This window comes from Dendrobium catenatum, unplaced genomic scaffold (assembly GCF_001605985.2).
Source record: "Dendrobium catenatum unplaced genomic scaffold, ASM160598v2 fragScaff_scaffold_1427, whole genome shotgun sequence".
Lineage (NCBI taxonomy): Eukaryota > Viridiplantae > Streptophyta > Magnoliopsida > Asparagales > Orchidaceae > Dendrobium > Dendrobium catenatum.
Window position 1 is genome coordinate 603,601 of NW_021319889.1, and position 26,094 is coordinate 629,694.

Here is a 26,094-nt window from a genome sequence, read left to right on the forward strand (position 1 = left end):
TTATGCTTTTGTTGTTGTGCTAGATATTTAATACTTACTTATATTTTGATATTATAAGCTACAAGGCTACAAATGATGTTGTTGTCTTTTTTTTTTTTTTTTGTAATTTCAAATATCATGTTTTGATTACTTTCTTAATTTTTTTGTATGATTTATAAATTATAATGTCGTGTTCGCGCCGTACACGTATCCTGTATTTTTAAGAATTGACGTGTCCCGTATCCGTATCGTGTCGTATCTGTGTCGCCGTATCCGTATCAGTGCAACACAGACTAGTAAAATGTATACTTTTAAAGTTATTTATTATTTTTTAAGTGAAAATATTTTAGTTTATAATTGTAATTTTATATTTATGTGCTGAATCGAGCCACGATAAGACGATTAGGACCCAACCGCTCTCAATTCCTCTTATTGTCTTCACCTCATGATATATATGCATTTCTTCGTCTTTACTCGTGATTAGAGTGCTCGTTGTGTTTGTAGTCATCAAATTTTAGAGAAATTTTTGGTAATATCACCTTCTGTTTAAACTCATCATAAAATTTGTTTTATTAACCATCTTGCAGGGGTAAAAACTTTTCGTAGGAGCCTAATTTTTTGGATTTCTTTATAGGTGTTAGTAAGATATTGAAAAATTCTTAAAATATTGCTTCTGCTACTACTGCTGCGACTGATGCTTCGTTTGGGACGGTTTTCTTGCTGCTTCTTAAAACGAGTTTTTAATAGAAAATTTTAAATTGTTATACTAAAAAGTTGCTTTAAAAAACGATAAAAAAATCATTCCAAACAAAACCTGGGTGAGCTGAGAGGTGAAGTTTAGACTTGTAGAGTGTAGGCCGTAGGAGATAGCTTATGGTGTGAAAATTTTAGTGCAAGAAATAAAAGGCATTAGAGGGAACATGAAAAATTGGTGCTACTGGGCGCATGGAGGCAAAAAGGGCATCAAAAATACTAAACACTTGCTTTTGTGTGTGGGGGAAGGAGGGGGGAGCACGTGCACCAAGCTACTCGATCACGGCCCAATAGCCGACTATCGTCAAACTTCCGCTTGGCCACCGACTATTATCAGGTTTTTGTCCAACCGCCAACCGTTGTCAGACTTTCGCCCCACCACTGATAGTCGCTAGACTTTTACCTGCCCACCGAACGTCAAACTTTCACCCGACCACCGACCTTCATCGAACTTTTTCATAGTCACTGACCATCGCCAAACTTCCACTTGGCCACCTATCATTGTCAAACTTCCGCCCAACTCTCCAAACTATTATAATTTCACCGTCTCCAAATTAAGAAACAGTTGGACTAGTCAAGCTTTACAACTCACTCAAATTTAGTTGAATCATTTCAACTGGGCATGACCCCGTGATTTTTTCATTTTTTTTTCAGAAATTTTTATGTTAAAATCTCAATGTTTTATCTTTCTCTGATTGTGCACTATATATCATGCAACACTAAGACGAAAAATTTTCTCCAATGTCATGTATATTCTAACCCGCAACACGTCTATTTCAACCATGAGAAAACATAAAAGTACACTTCATCCTAACTCAAATCCAAAGGGGTTAAGTAGGTATTGTTTAAAAGGTAATAAGATTGAAATATTAAAAAGATAAATCACAAGTAAAAAACACAACTTCTTTAAGTTTCAGAAGGCATAAAACCACAGACAAACAAGTCAAATGGCCTATAATCATAACGATCAAACCAACATTTTTTATCAACTTTCTCTTTATCGTAATAGTCATAAAAACAATAGCAGCAATCAAAAGAGCCGAAACTGAATAAAAGAAAAAAAATACATGTCAGGATAGAAGAGCCTGCTGCCCAAGCAGATTCACCATGAATCAACTGGTTTACACATTGATTTCAGCTAATGGAAGAAAGAAATAATCGCCACTAATCTCAAGATGCGCGCAGCTTATTACAGAAAATTAAACCTCCATTTGGGATGGCTTTTTAACAGCTTCTTAACGCTGCTTTCTAATACAAAAATTAAAATTTTTGTACTAAAAATCGCTTTAAGAAGCAGTAAGAAAGCCGTCCCAAACGAAGCATAAATTGCTTCCTTAGCTAATAGAAGTCAGCTACCATTGGAAGAAGCAGAAGCAGCAGATGCTTTTCTCATAGGCAGTAGGGTAGATTATCAAGATAACAAATCCATAGCTCTTTATGTTTAAGAAACCAGAAAGGCAGACACAAATTCTAAATGTCGGAGCTGTTCATTTTTTCACTAACAGTAGCACCGAAAGAAGGACCGCCCTTGCGATAAGAAGAGAGGAACTCCACTGGGTATCCTTTCAGTTTGCGAGGAACTATGCCAAGATCGTTGAATGTCAAAGCTGAAAGAAGACCATTATATGCTTAAGGGTGATGGAGATGTGAAGACCAAAAAAAAAATTGTTTTTTTTTTTTTAATGATACGAACCATTTTCGGATACTACTGCATCCATTGTAAGTGCATTGATATGATCCAGATTGAATATAACTGGAGTTGGCAAAGGGAATGGAACTTTATTCAGCAAGAATTCCCGAGGAGAAGCAATAGCCTGCACAGAGAAAAACAGAATTCATGATTGAAGATATCCAATTGGTTAGTAATATGGATAATTTTCATAAGCAATCTTTTCCGAGAATTCCAGAGATTGATCCGCATTAAAACAGCAAAAAAACAACATAGTCATCATGTATCACTTTAAAAACCGCCATAAATAGATATTATAAATATCTAATGAACTACAAGTTTTGACAATAGACACCATAATATCTAAATTCAACTAAGGACTTGGTTGCTTTTACATGAGTAAATATATATATATTTTTTTAAATGATGTCATTTTCCTTCATTTTATATGTCAATATTATATTATTGAGTGCTAGAAAATTCACAATGATAGAGAGAGAGTTTTACATCCCAATTTTGCATGAAGATCTAGCACACAGAGAGATAAAAGATAAAAATGCATGAGACATTAAAATTTTTATAAGAAAAAAAAATCGTGGTGCCTAACCCAATTGAAATAATCCACTATATACTTAAAGTTACAAAAAATATAATCTTCCCCGCAAATGGATAAGTGGGATTACAAAATTTGGAGCACTTGCTTTGTGTCTTGCAGTTGTAGTAGAGATTCTCGAAGATAGGGTGACCGAATAATGACACCAATTGAATGATGTTAGGTGGGCAATGATGCTCAAACAATGTTGGTCGTATAACAATGATTAGTTGATGGTGGTCAGGTAACAACAGTTCGATGATGACATTCATATGACAATGATAAATAAACTATAAGAGTCAGTCGTTGGCAGTCAGATGACAACTATTAGAAGACGGTGGTTGGACAATAGTAGTCGAATGTCGAATAGAGCTTTAAAATTCTTCGGATTTTCAAGCTCTATCTAATTTCAAGTCTTTGTCTAGCTTAAAGCTCTAGGCTCGAAACTACAAGATTCATATTGAATTATTTGATCATAGACTATTTATTAAATATTTGAGTGACTTAATGATCTTAGAATTGAATGATCTTGAGCTTATTGGATTCGTCTCATCAAGTTGCTCGATTTGACCATAAACATGAAAGAATTGGACGTCGTTTGGCCATTCAATTAATATCCTAAAATTTTCAATCATAATTAGGGTTTGTTTGAGACAATTGCGTAGTTTTATAAAACTGTTGTGAGAAAAATAACTTTTTGAAATCTACTATGGATATTATAAACATGTTCCTTTTAAAAAAATCAAACCATCTAGTTTCTTAAAGTAACCACACATTTGCAACTCTGGTTATAAAAAATAGCTACGAACAACAGATATTTCTGGAAAGTAACAAGAAAGCAATAGCAAACAGAATTTTAATTATAGTCTAAAAGGTAAAGCAGTGAGAAAGTAAATGTGATTATCTAATTCCAGCGAAAATCATATGCTTGTATTGATAAAAGGCCAGACTTTTTTTATATTTTTCAACACGCTAATTTTATTCCTTGTTTATTTCTTCAAACTAGTTTAATACTCCTAATTTTGGTCAAAAACTAAGTCTTTTTTTTTTTTTTGCTGATTTTATTTGTTTAAAATTCTTAAATTCTCAAAAAATTATGATTATTTTATTATCAATTGGGCTTAAAAAGTGCTTATTTATATTAAAAAGTTCAATTGTTGACTTGCTCATTAACTATTCTGTTAAAACCAAGTTTTTCGTTACATGAAAACACATTAATCATCATATTAGCTGGATTAATAAACATTAATATCTGAGTCATCATGCATCCTAATTCTCAAGACTTTCGTAAGTTTCATTAACGGGCACTCTAAGTAGTCTGACTCAACATTATATGTTTTTATTATCAACAAATATTAGCTGAATAGATAATCATCATATATTTTTATTCATTATAAGAAGACATAATTGAGTACAAAAGAATTGATTTAATGAACATTAAAAAAGAAAGATGTGTCAGAAGTATGTTTAGGTTATTAAAATCATGTATAATAGAGTATTAACTAGTATTAGAAGCAGTGCAGTGATTAAAAATTTTTCAATAAAAATAGATTTACAATAAAGAATTTGCATTAATTAAATATTTTTTATAAGTTATCAAGATGTATGATAAATATTCAAAGTGAGATGTTTGGGTGTATATGTCAGCATGATTCTAATTGATGAACACTCCTAAAAAATAAATAAAAGTTAAAGAAATAGAGAAAATATTTAAAAGATATCAAGCTTAAATTTAGTAGAATAAGTTCATATCTATGATGCACCGACACGGACACGGCGACACGGACACGAAACGACACGGACACGGGACACGGCAATTTTTAAAAATATAGGACACGGGTGCGGCGTGGACACGGCATAATAATTTTTTAATATAATATATAAAAATTAAGGTAACATTATAGTAAAAATGTCAAGCAATAATAAATCAATTCATGATAACTTGTTTAGCTTATAACATAAAGATGTTTAGTACAAAATGTCTAGTACAAACACAAAAATATAAGCAAAAAATCATTTAATACAACATGAAGGTCTAACTACTCAATAGAGAGAATGATAAAATTAGATTCAGATGTTGGTCTTTGACCTTCAATATCATCATCATTGAATATCATTGCTTCCAACTCTGGTTCATCTTGCTTCCAACTCTGGTTCATCTAGAGAAAGATTTACAACCTCCAATAATCCCATATCATCAAGGCACTCGAACCAATCTCCAGCAACATCCCACATCTTGTTATCACCTGTCATATAAAGTGGGGTTTTCCTTGATAGAAGACGAAGATTTGTATGCACATAAACTAAATCTTCAGCACGTTGTGGAGTTATTTTATTCCTCTTCATTGATTGGATAAATGAGTATGTGCTCCAATTTCTCTCACAACAGGAAGAGGATAATACTTGACCAAGAAGTTTTATTGCTATTGTTTGAAGAAGCGGTGCTGAAGCTCCATGAATCAACCACCACATTTTTGGATCCATCCTCCATCTATCAACCAAAGATTCTTGATCACCAAAATCCTCTAAATATCCAAAGAACTTTGCAAGTTCTATATTAATTTTTCTTCTCTCATCATTTGGAAAATATCTTTTTAGGCATATCTTTCTCATATTTGAAACTTCTAAATCTTTTTGTGGTGAGACACGTTGAGGGTCTTCTAGAAGCCATTCTTTACTTGAATACCTTCAAATAATACAAAACATATAAATTACATGTTCATTAACTAAGAAATTTAAATTAATTTAAAAGATGAATATGAATGTACCTTGGATTTAATGAATGAGCCAAACAATGCAAAGGTGTGTTGCTTTTGCTCCACCTATCCTCAAGAATGGTATAAACAACACTCCAAAAATTTGAGTCTTCTTCATGTGACTTTCTTTCATGTCTGTAAATAATTTCTTTCACTTTTGCTAACATAGAATCCCACATCTCATAAATCAAATGTAGACATGATTTATCTGTGTCAGCCTCTCTCAACATATCATAGATTGGATCAGTGAAATCCAAAATGTAGTCTACATTATCCCACCACAAATCATCTAAGATCTTTTCTTTAACATACCTTGCCTTCCCAACATCATCTTCTCGATAGCAAGACCACTTCTCACTAATCACCATAGATTGAAGAGCATTTTTAATTTGCTTGAATCTTCTCAACATGATTATTACAGAGGCAAAACGAGTTTCAGCAACAGCTAGCATTTTCAAGTGGGAGAAATCATTAAACATTGAAAGTCTCATAGAATGGTTCATAATAAAATTTCTGATCAGAACAGCATCATCTGCAACCACTGTTATCCAATGACATTCAGCATAAATGATTTCATTTGCCTCTGTATTCTTTGCTGCACCTGCGAGGTTGTTGTTACATGCAAAAATGAATGCATTTTTATAATGAGGATTCCTTGCAAGGTTGAAAGGAAGTCCCACTAAAAAAAACATCCTTGTTATTTCACCATCCAATTCCTCTCGCTGCTGCAAATTAAAAGCCTTCTCTAGAGGACTACTGGCTACTCCTTTTCTTTTCTTTGTTTCATATCCTTCACTTCTAAAGAATAAACCTTGATCAACTCTCACAGATGAGGAAGAAGTGTGAGATGAGCCATGAGTAGATGGCAAAGGTACCTCTTTAGGGAGTGTCCATTGGATCCTAGATTCAGCTTCATCAACTTGTCTGTTCAATTCAATCAACTGCAACGTAGTAATCTTAGAACACATTTTTATTCCATGGCCAGAAATTTTAAGTAGATGTGCCTTCACCCTAGAATAAGATCTTTTGTAGGTGCCACCACAATAATTGCATTTGAATGACACATTCCCTCCTTCAAATGTTTTTTCCTAACTTTGTAATATGAATCCATAATGGCTAATCAGTTTCTACAGATGGCTCTTTTGAACCTTCACCTAATCCACTCCCGCCAGCAGCCGAGCTCATTTTGCTAACAAACCAATCATGCATATGAATACATCGAATTAAATTGATATGAAGTGAAATAAAAAAAAAATCACAACATGAATAAAACAATATACCGATCTGCCGGGGGTCCAAGGGTGCGCTGCCCCCTGGCGGGGTTCAACCTGTATGTGAAAATGCCGAGTGGTACCGAGCATGTACCTAGCAGTACCGAGCATATACCTACCAGTACCGAGCATGTACCTAGTAATACCGAGCAGTACCGAGCAAGTACCGACCAGTACCGAGCATGTACCTACCAATACCGAGCATGTACCTACCAGTACCGAGCATGTACCTACCAATACCGAGCATGTAGCTACCAGTACCGAGCATGTACCTACCAGTACCGAGCATGTACCGACCAGTACCGAGCATGTACCTAGCAGTACCGAGCATGTATTGAGCGGTACCGAGCATGTACCTTAGGTTTTTCAACAATGACGAGAAGAAATGGCGAAATCCACTTACAGGTCTTGGCTCTCTTGGGCGCAGAAGGTGCTCTGTTTGGCCTTGATTGCGAACTTTGCCTCAAATGACAGTAGAAATAACGCAAGAACGAAGGAATGGGAAAGACGAGCTCTGCTTGGCCGAGCAGAAATGACGAAGGAACGGGAGGCGAAGGCAGCGGGCTCCGTTTGGCGTCGACTGCGAGCTCTCCCAGTCCACCCTAGAAGATTTCTTTCATGGATCGGAAAAATAGGGCTTCTCGTTCGCGGAAAAGGCTAAATAAAACTGACGATTTTAATTTCATATATATTATATGCAATTTTAGAGGCATGAGATTAACAATCATTAATCTAAATCATTATAAGGTAAATTAATACCTAGAAGCGACAGGTTTAAATTTCCTAAATCTATTTCATAGAAGAATTCCTTTCAAAGTTAGGATTGGATAGTTAAAATAGGAAAGCGTCTAGAGAGTATTATGCTATAAGAGGCATGAGACTAAAAAGTAAATTTAAAATTGTAATTATGCTAAGAATGTTATATATAGACTGAGCGTTCAACGATAAAAAATCCTCAAAGCTAAGTTGAGTGCGGTGAAAAATGACAATATTAAGATGATGTGTCATTTATGGAAAAATTAGGAGTAAATTAAGGAAAGATAATGTTAGAAAAAATGTTGAGTTAATATCTATTAAAGATAAAATAGTTGAAAATAAACTAATAACATGTAAACAATGTGCGAGATGTTTGTCATGTGTCATCTCACAAATGTAATGTATTTCATCCAACTCAAATCGTCCGCTACAACCCTAAAGAGAGATTTCATAAAACCCAAATTAACATACAAATAACTATTAAACAAAGTTTAAACCGACAAGGTAAACAACTTTGCAACAAAAAGATTCTCTAAAATATCCAAATGAAATGAGAAGCCACATGGCAAGTTGAGTGAAAGATGAAGAGCAAATACCTGTGCCTTCTTACACTTCAAGGTATGAATTTTAAAGATAAATTTTTTTTAAGAATAGTTGATTATAATGCCCAAGAACTTGAACTAGAGGATTTTCTTTTGATGATGGACCAAAAATTGTGTTCAATTTGAGATGAAGGGTTTTTCTAGGAGTATGGCCAAATTGAGATGATGGATCAAATAATGTGTTCATTGATTTGATATAATCAACTTACTTAGTGGGATTGAGTCAAACTACTCAATTTGGGCCAAATAGTTAAACTGCTACTCAAGATGATTGTCATTAAAACTCGGATAGATTTCCTGAAGTAAGTAGAATAATATGTTGATACTTGATAGAAAAGATAACCTTGGGATCATATTTGTTTTTGGTAGGGTACAACTTTCTATTGTGGACCCCACTAAAAAGAGAGAATCATCAACTGTTTTGAAAGAAGCTATCCCCCATTGATTCAATTGTCTAATTGGTCACCAGTTACTGGGATAAAGTAAACCAATAGAATTATGTCATGAATCCAAGGAAATAAAAAAACTTATAAGGATTCCATGATTCGTAGATGACTGCCACTTGTCTATGTTTAAGACCATTGGACGACCTTCATAACCTCTATATAAGGCAAAAGAATTGCTATTAAATAAGGCTATTCTTCTTTTTGACCTTGAGCTAGGAGTGAGAGATTGTTTCCAAAAGCAAGGACATGAGGAGTTCAACTTAGGATAAAGAAGTTGGAGGAGGAACCAAGTCGTTTCATCTGGCCTTTATAACTTCTACTAGGTTGGAACTTGGAACCTTGCTCATCATTGTGTGGTCATTCTCTTGTATGATGATGATACATGATCATTCATTGTATTCTCTCGTTGAATAAGAATGCTGATAAGCTCGAGTTGATGCAGACATGAAAAGAAGGGGTTGCAAGACCTTCGGAGCAAAGCTTCTAAAATGCCTGGAAGAACTATTGTGACCATTAAGATTATTAAACATACCGAATATGAATGAAATGTGTATGAAGAAGATAAACTTAGAAATATGGGTGCTAAGAACTCCTTTAGAACGGTTCCATTCGAATTGACATAAAAGCCAAAAAGTTTTACCTGCACAACAGTATTTGAAGCTTTGTTATATCGTCTTTGTTCATACAAAATTTTCCTTAGTTTTACCTGATGCATGCACATGTTTTTCACCGAGTTATCTTAATAGTTGCTAGGCTATCTCTGGGTGATGGGTTTGATAAAGTTAGGGATGATGTTAAGGGAATTAAAGAAGCAAGTCAAACCCGAGTCAAATGGATTCTAGGAGAATCTATTTAGCTAGTTGTTCAAAGAGTCATAATTTAAAGCATGTATCTATTTCTGAGTAATGAGCCCTACATTTTTTAAGTGGATGCATTTTAGTCCCCTACTTTTTCACATGTTTAATTTAGTCTTTCAACTCACTAAATCTAACATAATTTGGTCCTACTGTCAACTTTGATCTCTAGATGAAAATTGGAGGAATGTGATAGGAAACACTAGAAATCAAGTACTTCCTATTCACCTTTACAGCAAATCTCCACGAAATACTGCTGTCCGGAGCAGGAAAACAGTAAAAACAGCGGAAAAATTGTAGAAAACTGAGAGAAATGCGTAGGAAAAAACTTGTATTTTACTAGTAGAAGAAGAAAACAGCAAAGATACAATTGATCCTCAATTCGAGAGGAGGATCGATCTCTCCCAAATCTCTAGACGCCGCTAGAGCCCAAAGAAAACCTAAATCTACGAGATCTCAAATTTCAGCCAAATTCAAGATGACCAAACCCTAGGAAAAACATCTATTTAATGCATACAAATCAAAAGGAATTCTCTAAACAGTCCCTACATTCAAATTTCTCTCTGAAACCCCCCAAAAATCCATCCTAAAACGCTCTATATGAGCGGTCGGGCCGCTCGTTCTGGCGGAACCTCCGCCTGTTTTGCGATTTCGCCCCCGAACCGATCCCGCCTGGACCAGCTGGACCGGTCCAGTGGACCGGTCTAACAGAATGCTTTCCATAAAAGCATTTTAGACTTTTCAGGATCAATTTCACTACTTCATACCAACTCAAATTGATAAGATTGAGCACAAGGAGTTCAAAATATCCTCGCTGAAAGATTACCTCCGTCAATTTTCATCCCAAAAAACAACAAAATTTACGTTATGACCAAATTAATTCGGGTTTGGTAATTTGAAACACAAAATTGATTCCCCAAGAAAATTTATAACTATAATGAACACGCCTAAAAAGTGTAGGGACCATTTTGGTCATTTAGTTGCCTTTCCTTTCAGCAAAATTTCCACAATATTCTTACAAGTTTGTAACACCTTTTGCCAAATAGCTTCATTTTGGCCAAGTGCCTTAATAATATATGTTGAATATTTTTTAGTATAATGAGTTTTATTTTATCCTCTTTGATTATTGGTGATCTTGTTTGTATTTTCCTACATGAGTGTCTCCTCTAAATGGATTCTTTATTTTAAATCATAATCATGGATTGAACATTTTATCTTATCCATTTAACTCGAGGGTTGTTGCTCGACCTACTAGAGACCCTAAAGGATTCTCATCTACTTGTCACACTAGAGCAAATAAAGTTTCTCGAATAAGTTCAAGTCCTAACAATTGACATAAAATCCCAAAGGATTAGATTCGTATGTGTAAATCTAGTTGTAACAATGTAGGTGGATTTATGGTGAGCTATGTTGCACCGATACACCTATTTATGAAGGTGTGATGTATCCGATACACCGATACACGGATACGCCTCCGATACTCCACCGAAACGTATCGGATACATCAAAGCCGTATCCAATTAAAATACTATTTAATTTCAAAAGGACACGCGTATCCGATACGCGTGTCTGTTGAAAAACAAAAAAAAAACGAAAAAAAAGACGTGTCATATTTACTTCTGCAGTTGTGAGCAAGATTCTCTCATTTCCGAGATGAATTTGAGTCTCTTGATGATATGAAAATATTAAAAATTACTAATCTTTCACTTGATGAGCCTGAATTAGAAGCTATGATATTTATTGAAGATGATATATAAGTTCAAAGACAAACCAATGAAGAAGATAATTATATCATTCCTTCTATTGAATAGTTGAAACTTCATGTGCTAGATAATTTATATTTATGCTTTTGTTGTTGTACTAGACATTTAATACTTACTTATATTTTGATATTATAAGCTACAAGGCTACAAATGATATTGTTGTCTTTTTTTTTTTTTTGTAATTTCAAATATTATGCTTTGATTACTTTCTTAATTTTTATGTATGATTTATAAATTATAATGTCGTGTCCGCGTCGTACCCGTATCTTGTATTTTTAAGAATTGACGTGTCTCGTATCCGTATCGTGTCGTATCCGTGTCGCCGTATCTGTATCGGTGCAACATAGATGGTGAGCCATTTGTCATGCATTAACTCAAGCACTGATAACTTGGTGTGAACATTTGGAGTTCAATTGTAGGAAAATGGCACAAGAAGGACAAAGGTCTGACAATAAAGGCAACCACTTGCCAATGGAAAGTGGCATCATTATACCAGGTGAAAATCAGGTTTTTGACAACATGAGAGATCTCAGAAAGTCAACATTAAGGATCTCGACCCCTTTACAACAATAACTACAACACCTGAGGGATGACACCGGCGTTTATGGCACAAGCATTTTCGCATTTTGTTAGCCATTAGAGGAGCCTCAAATCTAATTAGCCCAACAAAACAAAAGGATCAATGTTTTATAGAAGATCATTAATTTATAGTCAACGCCATCCCATGGCTCAAAATTTGATGAAGGAAGAAGAAAACCACACCAAAATAGAAAATATCTTTACTGTGATAAACTATGAAGCAAAAAAAAAAAGGTATCTCTGACAACTTCATTGCTTGTAGGATCATAACACAGATAGACGGCACAAAAGCACATTTAGCGTACCCACATAGAATGAACAAATTCACGAAATCCTTTATTTACCAGCTTAGGCACACCATGAAATCTAGACGGAGATGAGAGAATTAATGCAGCCAGATATGACAATGACTGCGCTCAAGTACAAGTATGCATAATTAGCAAGATTTATGCCGTTGATAGTTCCAAATGAAGAGCTAAAGTGCTTCCTCTTTCAATGAAGATTAAGGGATTCCATTCAAAACATTTTAGGTGTCATTCCATTCCACTATCAGAAGCTAGTTTCGTGAAGGCCGTGATCAAGTAGGAATAACGAGCTACTCAAGCGTACCAAGAGTCTGAGAATACAAGTGATGTGTTCAGGAGAGAATGATAATCAACTAAGCAGAATACTAGAGTGAAGAAAAATATATGAAATGCAGCAAAAGACTAAGAGGCAATCCTTGGTGGGTTCTAACCAGTATTATAATTGCAAGGACTTTGAGTACATACTCATGCTTGTTCTTGGCCTTATTTGAATGGATCAAGCCAAAATTTGTTGGGTGGAGCTATGGGAATACAAAAATGCAATAGTCGAATGGATCAGAACAAAAATCATCCAAGGTCAGAACGCCAACCTTCCAAGAGGAGAACTTTTTCCCTAAGCAGCCAAATAGAAGTACAAGAAGCTGAAGTAACTGCGAGTGCATTATATCTTCACCATACGCCGTTGTTCAGCTCATTAAATACGAATGCATCTCAATCACTCAAAGATAAATATACATGTCACGTATTGAGCATTAAATGTACACCATTAATTTTATGGTTGTTTGTCGGTTTGTCCTAATGAAAATTGGAGATGGTATTATTGTCTTGTCATACATGCATGAGAACCTAATTCACAAAGATAGTTTTCTCATCATTAATCACTATGCCTTTGTAAGAGTACACATTTTAGATATTTTGAGTCTATTGTTCAGAGTGATGGTAAAATATATGGGGATATTATTAGTAGAATTCAAGTTGGATGGTTGAAGTGGAGGAATGCATCCGGCTTCTTGTGTGATAGAAAAGTCCCCCTCAAACTTAAGGGAAATTCTATAAGATGGTGGTGAGACCTGCAATGAAAATTGGAGATGGTATTATTGTCTCGTCATACATGCATGAGAACCTAATTCACAAAGATAGTTTTCTCATCATTAATCAATATGCCTTTGTAAGAGTACACATTTTAGATATTTTGAGTCAATTGTTCAGAGTGATGGTAATATATATGAGGATATTATTAGTAGAATTCAAGTTGGATGGTTGAAGTGGAGGAATGCATCCGGCTTCTTGTGTTATAGAAAAGTCCCCCTCAAACTTAAGGGAAATTCTATAAGATGGTTGTGAGACCTGCAATGCTTTATGGTGCAGAATGTTGGCCATTAAAAGAGAAGCATAATTTTAAGTTAATTGTTGCAAAGATGAGGATACTCAGGTGAATGAGTAGTTTTACTCTTAGAGACAGGATACAAAATGAGCATATACATGAAAAGGTTGGAGTAGCTCCAGTGAAAGATAAGATTATAGAGAGTCGCCTTAGATGATTTGGTCATAAAACGGTGGCCTTCCGATGACCTGGTTAGGAAAGTAGATGTATTAGATTTGACTTATGTTAAGACAGGTAGATGTAGACCTAAAAATACTTGGTTATAAAATATTAGAAATGACCTTTCTTTATTAGATTTAGAAGATAATTTGACTCTTAATAAGACACAATAGAGAAAAAAGATTCATGTAGCCGACCCCATATAGTGGGATAAAGGCTTATTGTTGTTGTTGTTGTTGTTGTAATCATTATGCCTTTGAGTAAATCTAACATTATACTATAACTGCATTAGTTGATCCAACATAATCATAATAGAATGCTAAAATAGAGAGATTAAGTTTAAGATCTCATAGGAAACAAGTTTTTTCTCTGTGAATTAAAAATATGTTAGTTGATTAGTTGTCATGGGTATAAGCTTTCTTAGTCCGTATATGGACCTTGAAAGAAAATTGTTCAGCTCGAAAATGTTCTAGACTTCTAGTAATTCGAGACTATGAGGACGTATTTTCAAATAATTTAAATCCTTGATCGAAAAATATAATTTTTTATAGACGTCCGACGAAGAGTAACTTTAGATAGCTCAGGACCTACAACAAATGTACTAAAAAAATAAAAAATAGCAAGGTTCAATTCAGCATTGGAAATTAACTTTATCTTAAGTTCAACCTAGCAAAGGGAATAAGCAATTCAATCAAGCTCAGATCTCGATACATTGACAATTTGAAATCATATAGTGGGTAGGATCAATCACACATAACGAATAGCATTACCGCCAAAACTATGCACACTATCCTATGTGCATGATATTTTTTATTTATGATTTCTCATATGTTGTGTAGCTGATACAAGTTAACTTGAGTTTAATATGTGTACAACCTTGTACACAGTGAAAGAAAAAAAAAAAAGTTAACTTGAGTTTATAACGTACATAAGAAATTTTTTAACTGAAGAAATAATAACTTTGCAACAAATAGATCCTGGTGATAAAGATTCTCTAGAAGAATTAGACGAACTAGAAACCACATGGGTAGTTGAGGTAGAAACAGGAGCACATACCAAGGTCTTTTAGGCACCTAAGGTAAGCATTTCAAGGATGAAACTTCTTTAAAGATGGTAGATTGTAATTCCCCAAGATCCTAAACAAAATAATATTCATTTGTCAACCAAGAGAAGAAGGCCAATTTGAGAACGTGGACAAAACATTAGGTTGGTTGACTCAATATGGTCAATTTATCACGTGAAATTGAGTCGGTTGTCTTAATTTATGATTAGCCAAATGGTTAGACTGTTTCTAGACTGGGCATAATAGTAAGCCAAGGAGATTAGGAGAGTGTGAAAAATATAATTGAAAAGTATGGGCTCGTATGTGCAAAGTACAACCTTTTTTATATGGTCTCCACTATAAGAAAGCAACTTCGCCCACCATTTTGGCAATAATTGCCCCAAAAATTTTGATTATTTGACAAGTCACTAAAATAGTAGAAATGTAGAATAAAGCAAACACTTAGAATTATGCCATGCACCCAAGCCAATAAAAAGTTGATAGGGATTTCAAAACTATATTTATAACTATTGGATAACCATTGTATCAACAAAAAAGTTGATAGATGAATGCAACTTGTCGATATTTATAACTAATGAATAACATTTGTGTAAGGCACAAGAATTATCAATAGGGAAGAATGCCGGTCTTTTCAACCTTTCCTTGGGACTGTGAGACTACTGCAAGGAGCAAGAGCAAGAGGAGTTTGGTTCGAGATGAGGGAGATTAAAGAGGGAGTGAAGAATTAAATTCCTTCATCAGGCCGTCATGTATTCTACTATGTGGGAACCTTGACTCATAAGTGTAGATTCATTTCCACTTATATGATCTATAATTAATGACGATTCACATAGTATTCTCTCATTGAGTGTGACTTAACATTTTTGTGCATATATATCATAAACCTCCTACACTAACGAGTATTCTATTATCATGTATTACATTATCATATGAAGATAAATTGTGTCAATGAAATCAACATGAGAATAACTAACATAAAGGAATGCCAATGTTATAAATGAATGGTGAAATTTGATGAGTCGAATTTGTTGAACTCACAAGAGAAGGAAGAGGATGGCATGGCTCAAATAACCACAAGAGGTGAGACAACCGTTGAGGCTATTAACATAAAAAATGTACGAACAAGAAACCATGAAATATGACTACTTGGTACTCTTTTTGAGTGGTTCTATGTATTTTGATATGTGAAAAAAAATTTCTTATTGCACATAAGCATTTGAATCTTCACTATTTTATCTTTGCTCATATTGAGTTTTCCTGTAGGTTCTATCAAATATTTCATATGTTATCCAGTGATTTGTCTCCTAATTGTTTTCACCTATCTCCAAGCAATCAATCTGCTAAAGGTACAGATAAGAGAAAGGGAATGAATAAAACAAGTTAGGTGAGAGTTGAATAGATTTGAGGAGCTATTCAGGCTAGTAGTTCTAAGATTCATATTCTAGAGTATAGCAAACACATTTCAACTAAAAACTTTAATTTGGACAAGCACGTTGATGAGGACATCGACAGCTAAGCAAAAGTTCACGTTTCTAATTCTTTAATCTATCTTGCATGATCCACATAAACTTATAAAAGCAAACTTTAACAATTCTCTATTTAATTTCGATCGTAACTCCTAGTAGTTTCACATCACACGTTAATTATAAGTTGAATATTTTTCTTGTAATAATAAGTTTCATTTATCCTTCTTGATTCTCCTGTGATGAATGTTTATCCCTTGAGTCAATGTTTAATCTTCTTTGAATGGAGCCTCTCTTAAATCATTGTTTTTGTGGGCTGAACCTTTTCGCCCAAACTATTTAACTTGAGGGTTGCAGTTCCAAGCCACTGATATCCAAGAGGATTTTATGATGTCCTTCTTGCTCACCCTAGCGAAACTTTTCAACAAGGTTGCAGGTCATGATAATTAGTTTCACAGGTTTAGCAAGTGAAAAGGGCATGCCAAAGGTAAAATAAATCAACATTCAAAATGATTTATGTAGTTAAGTTTAACTTCTCAGGTAGCAACCAACAGTAAGTCAAAACCGAATGAGAAAAAGGAATTCATAAAGCCAAACATAAATATTTGGGATAATGATGGTGATGATTCATACATTGCTACTTATTCTGCATGTTTAATGTCAAACAAAACCATCATAAAACATAACAACCCAACTCTATTAACACTGTAAATTCGAAGTTGCAAAATATCAAATTCACTATCCTATAATACTTCAAGAAAAAAAAAGTTACCTAAACTCTTCTCGTGCATCAGCGTCACAAAAAGAGCATTAATGGCAACATTCAAACTACTGAAGACAGGATGCTTCTAATTTTTCAGATGTTATTTAATAGCAAAAATTCAAAATTGTGCATAAAACTCACAAGTGCCTACAAACTTCAAAAAACAATAAAATGTATGATAAAACACAATCTACATGATACATGCAATCAAAAAGAGGAAAAAAAATTATATCCAAGCCAATCCTTTTGTGCACTGAAGCTACACATGAACTTACCTTTGCTATTGGAAAAGGAACATTAACATATCGTGGCCATTCACGGATCATGTCAAACATTAGCTCCGCCTGCACATGCTTACCAGTTAGAAGGATCTCTTAAACTAAACAAGCAAAATCAGCTTAAAAGAGCAAGTTTTTCTATTTAAACGTCAACATGACACTACAAAATACATGATGCATCAATGTTAAAACCTTGAAAATATACAGGGACTAATTTCACAAAACCAACCAGCTCATGTACAGTAAAGATCTCTGGCCCGCCAAGCTCATAGACTTTGCCCATGCTGCTACCATCATCTTTTAAGGAAGCTACAATAGCACCAGCCACATCTACAACATAAACTGGCTGAATCCTGGAAGTACATTTCATTTGGAATGAAAACACAGATTTTCATCTGATCTCATGAAAGCCCATGATAAATATGTTATGCACTCAGAAGTTGCACTAGTTGAAATCAACAATGAAACAATACTTTCCATACTTTGTAGATCCATCACCAATGAGCGGAAGGAAGCCCCACTTTTTTACAAATTGGGCCCATCTATTCAGAACTCGATCTTCTGTGCCAATAACAGTACTTGGTCTCATAATTGTTGCCTGGAAAATGAGCAAACAAACTTGTAAGTGATAAAAACAGAACCAAAAAGGAAATATCTTTCTTCCTACAAAGGTTTATAAGAACAAAGCTCCCTGAGGAACTCCTTAAACTATCCTACAAAAATTCAGAAGCTTGATACTTCAAAGCTGTGTTAAGTGACTTCAAACTTGAAAAATAAGACTTAATCTTGACAAAGATATAAACAGATATCACTCTCACTCGGCGATTCCCAGTAGAATGTGTTTTTAGAAATTCAACAACAACAACAACAACAACATCAAGCATTTATCACACTATGTGGGGTTGGCTACATGAATCATTTTTTCTCCATTGTGCCCTCTTAAGAGTCAAATTCTAGTTTAAATCTAATAAAGAAATGTCATTTCTAATATTTTCCAACCAAGTCTTTTTAGGTCTATGATGGAACTTGAGTTGCAAAATTCGGAATCCAAGAAAATAGCCCAAAAATAGTGGAAGAAAAGAAGATTGCTTGGATGAAAACACTCACAAACACTTCCTTTAGTCAAATATCAAAAGACTTACAAGTTTCCACGGATACAATGCTCCCAATTCGAGAAGGGAAGCTTTCTCCCAAGCCCTAGAGAAGAAGAAACCTAAAACAGCCACCAAACAAAGATCCTCCAAAAATAAACCCTAACTCCCCTTAAACCCTCACATGATCCCCCCAAAATACCCTAAACACCCCTAGGGCAAACAAAATTCCCTCCCTTATTCATTTGGTGGGCCCCTTGGGCCCACCCGCCCCCCTTCTTTCCCTTCGGCCGACCGCCCAGGCAGGAGGGTTCTCCGCCTGCAGTAAACAAGAGCCGGCCCTTTTTGGGCCGGTGTTGAAGATGGATGGACCGGCTGGTCCGGTCCATCAGTCTACCTCTAACTTTCTTAACATAAGCCAAATCTAATACATCTACTCTCCTAGCCGGGTCATCGGAAGGCCGTCATTTTGTGTGACCAAACCATCTAAGGCAACTCTCTCTAATCTTATCTTCCACTAGAGCTACTCCAACCTTTTCATGTATATGCTCATTTCATATCCTCTCTAAGAGTAAATCCACTCATCCACCTGAACATCGTCATCTTTGCAAGACTGCAAAACTTAACTTAATATTATGCTTCTCTTTTAATTGCCAACATTCTGCACTATAAAGCATTGTAGGTCTCACCACCATCTTATAGAATTTTCCCTTAAGTTTGAGGGGCATTTTCTATCACAAAACAAGCCCAATGCATTCCTCCACTTCAACCATCCAACTTGAATTCTACTATTAATATCCCCATTTATTTTACCATCACTCTGAATAATAGACCCAAGATATCTAAAATGTGTATTCTTATTAATGACTTGATCGCCCAAAGTCGCAATCTCACCACTGGATCTATTACTACTAAAATTATACTCCATATATTCCATTTCAGATCTACTCAAACGAAAACCTTTAGATCCTAAGGTTGACCTCCAAAATTCAAATTTGCCTTCAACACCCTCTCTAGTCTTATCAACAAGAAGAATATCATCAGTAAAAAGTATACACTATGGTACAAACTCTTGCAAATGTCTAGTGAGAACAACCATGATTAAAGCACAAAGATATGGGCTTAAGGTTGATCCTTGATGTAATCCAACTGAAATAGGAAAACACTTGGTCAAACCACCTGTGTTTGAACACAAGTAACAGCTCTTGCATACATATCCTTAATGACTTGAATATAAGCATTATTAACCCCTATCTTTTCTAGAACTCTCCACAGCACTTACCTTAGAACTTTATGTATGATTTCTCTAAATCAATAAATATCATATGTTGATCCTCCGTATTCCCTCTATATTTATCCATCAAAACACTCAATAAATGTATAGCTTCCATCGTATACCTATCTGTCATTTAAAGAAATTCATTGTAAGAAAATTTTCAACTCATCTTAAGTACATATTTTACTACCAAATAAGGTTTTTTATTCTGCGCATTTTAGCCAATGAAATATATAGCGCACAATTCATATCACAAAAGTAAAGCATATGTATAAAAAATAATAATAATCTTGATTAAGTAAAAAAATAACATGAACATAATGTTTCAGTGTTGATTACAAGATTAATGACAAACGTTGACAAAATAAATAAATATCAAATTTATGCATGCGAAAAACTCAAGATAGCATATATGCCTACTATAATCTTAAAAATCCTTGAAATATTAATATTCTCACATAAACAACTAAGTTCTTGAATTGGCCAGGCAGGAAAGGATAGACACAAGCCGCGTACTTAGTGAGGTTCTAGAAGAGATAAAACACATATTTAACACCAAAAGTTGCTTTGTTAATGTTTTCATATGTTGTGTAATACGAAATAAAAGCATTGCTGCTCACATATAGGTTACACAAGCTTTGGATGCATTGTAAATGGTTATTAAGTGGGGTGAATAAACAAGATCGATATTTCCACTGTATGTTTAGAAAACAAATAAAAATGTGGTACATGCTTTGAAAAGCAATACATTCCAAACCAAAGCCTAGATCCACATCTAGGCCCTAAGACACTTATTTTTCAGTCCAGGCCATCAATCATTAACTTGCTAGATTTTTATAGTTTACTCTTTGGAGGTACGAATGCATATAAAGCAAAAGGAAAAAAAATCATCATTCCTGATTTACTTCAACGACAAGTCTCAGTAAAAACACTATTTAGAAGCTATATGAGTAAAGTAAAAAATAGGAATCATAAAAGTTTTTTTTTTTTTTTTTAATTTACATACATATTTAAAAAACAGAAAACAGAAGTGAATCCAAACATGACCTTAGCATAGCAACACCCATCCATATGCATCCTTGAAAATCTTGAATAATAGAATTCAAGCTCATGAATCCGCCATTCAAAAGCTAAAACTTTCCATTTGTAAATACTACTTATTTTCAGCAATCCAAGTGCAGCTAGTCAAAATATATTACTAGGATGAACAAAGACTTCATTAAAACTCAAACCTATAAACACTCCATTCACTGATTGTGCTTTTGAAAGAACAATGCACAGGTAAACAAAAATGCATACATGCACATATGCACACCTGCTTTCAATGGTAGAAATTTAAGATAATTAAGAAAAGAGATGACCTCAGGAAAGACTCGAAGCACAGATTCTTCAGAGGCAGCCTTTGTTCTCAACATTCTAGAAGGAGATGAAGCAGATGCTCCTAAGCATGACATTTGAATGAATCTCATTATGCCACCATGTTCTTTCGCAATCTGTGAAATTCGATCAAAAAGTAGCACATCCCATAAAGGAATTCAGCAAGATTTACAAATTTACATTGCAAATGGAGAATCAAATAACCAAGCAAATCAACAAAGAAGAGGAAACTCTGAAGCACAAAATGATGTGAAGCTATCATAAAAGATAGTTTAACATATGAATTATTTTCATCTAAAACAACCACTTATAGCAAAAACAAAAACAAAAGCCATCCCAAACAGTTCACACAAGTTACTAATCAGCAAAACTCAAATGCTCTTGATGTCACTGCAGTGTGTTCTCTAGGCACTACAAAACTGTTTGGAGCATTATTATTACATAGGGTTATTGAAATAATAAATTTACCATAGTTCAGTTAGATGTTACAAAGAAGAATCTTAGAGAAGTTTAAGAAAAAACTGTGTGCTAGAGTAGCTTCAAAAGCCAACTAAGATTAAATACTCCCTAATTTAATGTTAGAAAATTGATCCGAACATGCATAGAACAGTTTTAGGTGACAATTTCAATCTTATCAATTACGCAAGGGTGCAAGAAAGATATATAAATTTGTGTCACACAAAACCTCTTGGGTTCACGTTGCTCTCTAGTTTGTACTTTTTTCAAACATACAATGACCGAATATCAAGCGAAAGTACAAGATAATTGTGGATGAAGTGTCCATCAAGGATGTATGGACTCAGATGAAGATGTCTCCACTCAAATTTTGGGCATTGTGGGAGAATACTACTGCTTGTGATTTAGGCTTTCCAAATTTGGTTGTTGGACTGGTCAGCCTCTTTGCTATCCATTTTAGGGGATTGAGCCAGGTTGTTGTCGTCTGAGTAGTGATGTGCTAGAGTCAATTGCAATCTACAAGCCATAAGAGATCTCACCTGGCTAGGCTTACGATAAAAACTCTCCAGGATGACTGGTGATGGTGGGTCATCAATGAGATTGAAAAACACAGAGCACTTCTTGGCCTAATTTGGCCTAGAAGCCTTCCTAGTTCCTGACTCAAGCTCAATAACTTTTTAGTCTAACCGAGTTGTTGACTCGATGTACTCACTAAGTGGTTTGCCTCACAGGATCGAATAGAGTCCTCTACATTCAAGTAATAAATGGGCAAAGTCAATTGTGATATCCAAGCCCTGCAAGTTCTTAATCCATATTATCCGACAAAGATTAGCTCATGATTATGTCCTACAATGAAAACTCTTCGAAACAAAAGACTAGTCATTAATGCGATTGACACCGCACAGAGGGCCTCATATCTCAGAACATGTTGTAGCCCTTAAAACTTTGCTTATCCATCCTGAGTATCTAAGACCCAAATACCATGCTCGAGTGCCAACAACCTAAAATTCTTTTTAGATTTGAATAAAAAAATGCTTCAAAACATTACCTCAGCATATTGATACAGAGCTAAGCTGATGACTTATGAGTTCATTCTCACTAGCTTTCCCAATGAAACAGAAAGGGATAAGCCGCACATGTAGTTTTTTTCTTGTCTCTTGGGAGTTGGGACTTGATAATCCTTGGGATGAGCCATGAGTTCTTGATTCCACTAGAACGCCATTCAGATCCCCTGCTTAAAGCGGGTTACAGATGGTGATCATGCACGAAAATTAAATACTTATTATCTATTGAAAAAGATATAAAATTGAACCTTTCCTCATTTCACAAGTAGCACCATGGGTCATTTGTGCTTTCATATGCAGTTGAAGTTCTAGAGAAGATTGTTCATTTCCTTGTTCTTAATAACTACTATCTAGGTAATGACTACTTGTTGATGAAGGGATCGCAGCCATTGGACATCAGTTGGTCAAAGCCTTTGTTGAGATTACAGTAACACTTTTTACTCTAACTTTCGACTAGGTCTAATCTCCATATTCAAAAGGACTAATTTAAATCAATCATCCCTAAGCTCTTGAACTAGGGTTATGATAGTAGCTGGGCAGTTCCATTCAGACTCCTTTAGGTTGAGCCAAGCCAAATAATTATCCAAAAATGCCTAAACAATGTTAAAGAGTCCATAATCAAATATTTGATAATTATTAAAGATACACATTAATATTTTATTTACAAACAAAATGTTACTTTATTTGGTATTTTAGATCTCCAACAAATTAATGAGCACTACAGAATTTATAGAATACCATCAATATAATTAGATCCAATTATCCTATCAAATCAAATTAGTCTCAAGAAGACCAAAATTTAATCCATTAAAATATTTAGGTGGAAACTATGTAGCCATGATCAACTATTTATACATGAAAAATTCTTGGTGGGCAAGTATCGAGAAAGAAAAAAAAAAGATTAAAACTTTCTAGAAAATACATCATTAGTATGAAAATTTTGCATCTTCTTTATATTTGTACATAAAGTTTGTCTTATCACAAATTTAACTTATTTAGAACATGCCAAAATAAGTTGTGCACAATTACACTGATAATTTCTTTAACATTTTTTTTCATTTATCTAAATGTTAAGAGCTATAATATTAAAAGCAATAGAGAAAAAAACAAAAATAAGATCTTGATGAGGTGAACAATATGGACCAAATATTTCCTTGGTATGAATAAGATTATGTCTGATTTAATGTCTATAAGCAAAAGTGAAGTTGGTTGGTAGAAGAAAAAAAAAATTTATCATTCTTCAAATTGAATTGGAGGGATAAGTAATGGATTTATCACAGTATCAAAGAACTTATATAGACTTTTCAGCTCATCGCCATCAAAAATAATGAAAAGTATTGTTTTAGGAAAAATCCAAGCTCTGCATACTTTTCAAACCAAAAAAAAAACTCAAAAACATTCAATAATTGTTTTTCATTCGAGCATGACATAGATGATGGAAATAGAGCTGATTAGCATGAATACATACCACTGCCAAATGTTCCGCCATTGAATGGTGTACTTCTTCAAAGCTATAGTTTCTGGTCTCATATTCCCTGCCTAAATGTTTATAACTGCATTAATCAAGCATGACCCAAGTTCTCATGCTAAACCTTTGCAAAGGAGAAATGACAAGATGTACGAACCAATGAGATTAAGAACAATATTTGCCTTAGCCATCACAGCTTTAATTGACTTCTCATCTCTTGGATTGTACTTCATTGGTACTATCTAGTACACAATTTTTCAAAGCAGGAATTAAGATTAACACCTTTAATATGCACGATGAAATAAAAAAAAGTGGACAAAACGTTAAAAACAAACTTTATCAGAAAATAATACCTGTCCTAAATCACCCATCAACTTGAGGTGCCTATGGGAATCCTCAGAACCTCTAAAAGGTACCAAAACTTGAGATCCCATTTTAGCTGCATCAGCAATAGGAATAAAGGTTTAAATAACCATCTATGATTAATATACATGATGAAATTATTGGCATTTCAATATCTTCACCTGTGGCACAGGCTTACAATTAAAGCACGCTCAGAACAAAAAAATTGTTCTTCACAATCTAATGACCATTATTTAACATAAACAATGCGTACTATCCCCTCTATTTAGAAGGTATCAATTATACGAGCTCCACGGCGCAATCCTCCAGAAGTGACTATTATTTATGGCTTCCAGACATATCAAAGCGTACCAGTAGCTACAAGCCTACAACTTACCGAGCTGCTGAACAACATAGCGACCAAGAAATCCAGTAGCTCCAAACACAGTCGCAACAATGCCACTACCAGAGAAGTAACAAACCAATCAATCAAGAAATCAAAGGCCAGAACGAGTGTATAACCTAACACCTCCGGATGAACCAAATAAGCTTAGTTCAAACAGTGCATACCAAGAACTTACAAATAATAGCTTTTTTCAACCCCTAACAAAATGAAAGGAGAAATATCAACAGAAAGCCCAACCTACCTAACAGACGATCTCCCTCCAGTACCCTTGCGGACAATATTACCGGCGCCCTTGATGGAAACGGTCGACACATTGCGAATAGAATCGACCCAATAGCCTACTCAGTATTGGAGAAAAGAGCATGAACGAAAAGCAAATTCGTTAATAGGCAAGTAATCGCAGGAAAAGAGAAACCCTTGAAAAAACGATGACGATAAGAAGTTCACCGGAAGAGAGAGGGTAGGTGGATCTGGAGGAAGACGAAAGCGACGAGGGGTTAAGCAGTCGTTTCCCCGATCGCCTCAAACACGCTTCCATATTTCCTGGTAGGCTGCACAACGAGAGAGAGAGAGAGAGAGAGAGAGAGAGAGGGAAGAGAGACAGAGAGAGAAGGCTGGTCGTCCGGTTCGAAATATTTTATCACGTCGGACACCGATGGAGCCCATTTGTTTGTAAGATTGGGCCGCTTAAAATTTTAAATAATTAAATTTAGGGTCAACCAAATTCTAATTCTAATAAATTTCTAGTCAAATTGAACATATCAATGAGATGAACACATCAACACTACAAGTAATCTATGATTTGATCCAACTCGAAAAGAACTAAAATTAAATACTTTAAATATATTTAAAAGCTTCAGGATATTGATCGAGAGACTAAGGCTTCGTTTGGGACGGCTTTTTTATTGCTTTCTAAAACGGAATTTTAGTACAAAAATAATAAATTTTGTACTAAAACTCCGTTTTAGAAAGCAGTAAAAAAACAGTCCCAAACGAAGCCTAAACAATCTCCAAACTTGCGTGCTTATAATCAAATCGAACAATTACTTCTCAAGTGGTTATTTTTCATACTTTTGGGTTTAATGTTATCACTACTTTTTATATTATCTTTGCAAGTTCATTCAAGCCCATAGTAAGTATTGCCTTTAAATATGTTGCATAGGTTTGGCATACCTATGG

The 26,094-nt window shown here is 34.7% G+C and overlaps 1 protein-coding gene across 1 annotated transcript; it reads right to left on the reverse strand.

Annotated features, from left to right (window-relative positions):
• Positions 1-1,687: 1,687 nt before the first annotated feature.
• LOC110111120 (NADH dehydrogenase [ubiquinone] 1 alpha subcomplex subunit 9, mitochondrial) lies at positions 1,688-25,520 on the reverse strand. The gene is made up of 12 exons (XM_020842858.2): positions 25,363-25,520; positions 25,157-25,253; positions 24,907-24,971; positions 24,521-24,606; positions 24,325-24,409; positions 24,168-24,238; positions 21,164-21,295; positions 17,918-18,033; positions 17,665-17,788; positions 17,433-17,501; positions 2,426-2,546; positions 1,688-2,339 (listed from the first exon to the last, which is right to left on the reverse strand). Exons 1-12 carry the CDS (start codon positions 25,451-25,453, stop codon positions 2,203-2,205), a joined length of 1,194 nt encoding a protein of 397 aa, XP_020698517.1. The 5' UTR covers positions 25,454-25,520; the 3' UTR covers positions 1,688-2,202.
• Positions 25,521-26,094: the final 574 nt, after the last annotated feature.